Genomic DNA, 2946 nt, shown 5'->3' with positions numbered 1-2946 from the left:
ATATATATATATATATATACAAAGTATATATATATATATATATATACATTTCAAATCTGCAAACTTTATAAAACGTATTTACCCTCGCCAAGATTCGTCTCTTTCGATCGATATAGTTTTTCGTTGTTACACCCTCCGAAAAATGACATATTAAAATTTACAGCAGAAACGATACACCTTTAAATTTAATTCACATTTAAATCAATAAGAAATAGAATGTTTACCTTGCGGTATATATTTTGAAATTCTTTACGGTATGAGGATAAAATTATAAAATGAGAACATCTTGATTGTGGAATCAATCGAATCATCGATTAGCTAATTATTATTTTCAACACACGCGAATGTATGCCATAGATAGTCTGGCATTACATATCACATGAATGGAATTTTCTTAATTAATGTATCCGCGTTTGAACATACGGATGCGTAAATAACATATGCATTAACAATGCATTGTCAACATGTTACCGACAGTTCAAACACGAGGGAGCGACATGAAATTTCTATCCCTCTTCCTGAAATTTACAGTGTGCGTTCTGAGCGCAAACGCTATTCGTCCTTCTCTATACGCAAATCCTGCATTGATCGCCGCTGGAAGTGATTAGTCAAGTTTCTCAAGAGATGCTCGGAAATGCTCTGTGGAAACTGATATATGCCGTCTCGCCGTAGGACGAAACTACGAGACGCGGTGCTTCACAGTGAAGCTACTTGTCCAAAAGTTAAGTCCACGATCGAAACGGATTCGGATGATATCTCTGTCGTTACCGCGCACACACACGTATTTGCGCTTCGCGTGAGAATACCTACATATATTCCTGTCTATGTTATTCGCAGCAATCTCATGTGGCATGCATGCGGAAAGGAGCGGAGGGCCTAATGCCCAAAGTTTTCGCCCGTTGCGTTTCGAGAGGACATTCCGCACGACAGAGCGCACGAGTCTCCATAGGGGAAAGAGAAAATTAGCACCATTCGGATCGCAGGTCCAAAATGCACCGGGGTTATCACGGTCACCTTAAGAGCGATGATAGTGATACCACAACGGTAAAGATAAAGGTCGCTCTCGGGGCCGTGGTACCGCCGTGTTGCATGGCAGCCGGATTCTCTCCTGTAACAAAAAGCAGAAGCAAACGCATATTAATTTAATATGCTGCCCTCTCTCTTTTCTTTCCTTCCGATATTTTTATTTGCAATGCGAAGTATCATATTTTAAAAAGAGAGACTGCAGGTTGAATTTTGAAAAATATTTGAAATGTTTACGAAAAATCGTCGCCTGTCCCCGATATTTTGCTGATATTGCACCACGAGCAGAATATAGAGATTAAAGTCCGGTATCATTTTTCCAACACACATAAAGTTCTAACAAGTATTATATTTCATACGAATTATAGCTTGCGAGAAACTAAATACTGAACTTCAAATAAAACAACGTATTCGTTATATTCTATAATAAAGTAATGCTAATAGTTTTATCTTTAAATCAAAGAAATCAAAAATTAAAATTTAATAATAAGAAAGATTTTCAAGGATAAAAATGAGAGGATTTAAAGGAAGTACCTACATGAATTGTACGTGTGAAATCTCTGTTAATAATTGGAAACAATATTTCTACTTCGAACTGGTTTACTTCAGACTGGTCGATAAATGTCTTGTTATTATAACGTTTTATTTGTTCATTTCTTTAAATTACATTTTTTATTTATTTTTAGCCTCGTATCTTGAAATTATTTATGCCCATTATCGTAGCGATTTTATTGCCTCTGTAAACAAAAAAATACATACGCAAGTAATAATTACTTATTTCAAGCATTTCAAAAATATTTATATATTCGCAAATCATAAATTCATTACAAGCATCAAATTTGTTCTAAATCCTAGTAAGTTTAATACTTCAATCAAAATTATTAAATTTAAACAATTTGATTTATTTATTATATAAAATCGCTTCTTTGATCAATTTTACAATATACTTCAAAAGAAAATAAATTTTTTGTTTTGAGTACATAGTAATAAGTTTTTCTAATAATAAGTGTTTTAAGATTATTATTAAGAAAGAAAGAGAGAAAGAATATTTAAGAAAATTTATTAATTATTAAAAAAGAAGAAAATAAATTTAGTACTTTTCCTAGCAATAGAATGACATTTTTTTCTGTATTTTGGCCTGCTTTGCTGTGAGCTCCTAATATTTATTCTAATTATAAATTTCTCAATTTATCAGAGCAGCAGAACAGCAAGGAAAACGTAAGGAGACTCGAATAATAAATCATCTCGCGTTCGGAAAGATGTTCAGTAATTAACTGTTAAAAGCAATTACTCTGAGAATAAGAATACTTTTACTTTGTATATACTGTAAAGAATCTATTCTCAACTATAACAAGCGAAGCATATTCCAACGGACAAATGGAATAACGGTTCAATCCTTTTATTTGTTCTGTCACTGCGTACCGTGATAAAACCGAAAGATTGGTACACACACTGATTGTCCACGCCAGTATTTGGCTTTTGAATTGTCCAAAAATTCAAAATATAAACGTGAAGTCGGTCATCCATAAAATTCGTGGTAAAATATCAAATGCGACACAATCTCACGGGCGGTCGTCGCATTCAAAAGTGACAAGAATTGCGGTTTACACGAATTTCGTAAATGGCCGATCGAAACCGCTCGTCGCAATCGCGGAAAAACATTCTCTTTTATGACTTTGAAACAAATGCGACGTTTAGAAAGGAATTCTACGGTTTCGCTCCATAGAAAATTCAATAATATAATTTGTAATAAAAAATATTAATACATAATAATTTACCTAATATTTCATTCATTGCCTCATATTTCATTCATTGATAACGTATTTTAGATTTTACGATCTTCTACATGCTGCTCTATGTGTGTGTGTGTGTGTGTGTGTGTGTGTGTGTGTGTGTGTGTGTGTGTGTGTGTAGTGTGTGTGT

General features: G+C 33.6%; 1 protein-coding gene across 1 annotated transcript in view; it reads right to left on the bottom strand.

Moving 5' to 3' along the window:
* Nucleotides 1-1010: 1010 nt before the first annotated feature.
* The window catches only part of LOC105624854 (peroxidasin-like), a 180981-nt gene continuing 179045 nt past the window's right edge, over nucleotides 1011-2946 (bottom strand). The window contains 1 exon segment of the mRNA XM_012206206.1: nucleotides 1011-1108. Within this exon segment, the coding sequence (XP_012061596.1) occupies nucleotides 1011-1108 (98 nt within the window).

Source organism: Atta cephalotes (genome assembly GCF_000143395.1).
Source record: "Atta cephalotes unplaced genomic scaffold scaffold00091, whole genome shotgun sequence".
NCBI classification, from domain to species: Eukaryota; Metazoa; Arthropoda; class Insecta; order Hymenoptera; family Formicidae; genus Atta; species Atta cephalotes.
The sequence above is the reverse complement of the archived record's forward strand: the minus strand, read 5'-3'. Positions and strand labels throughout refer to the sequence as shown.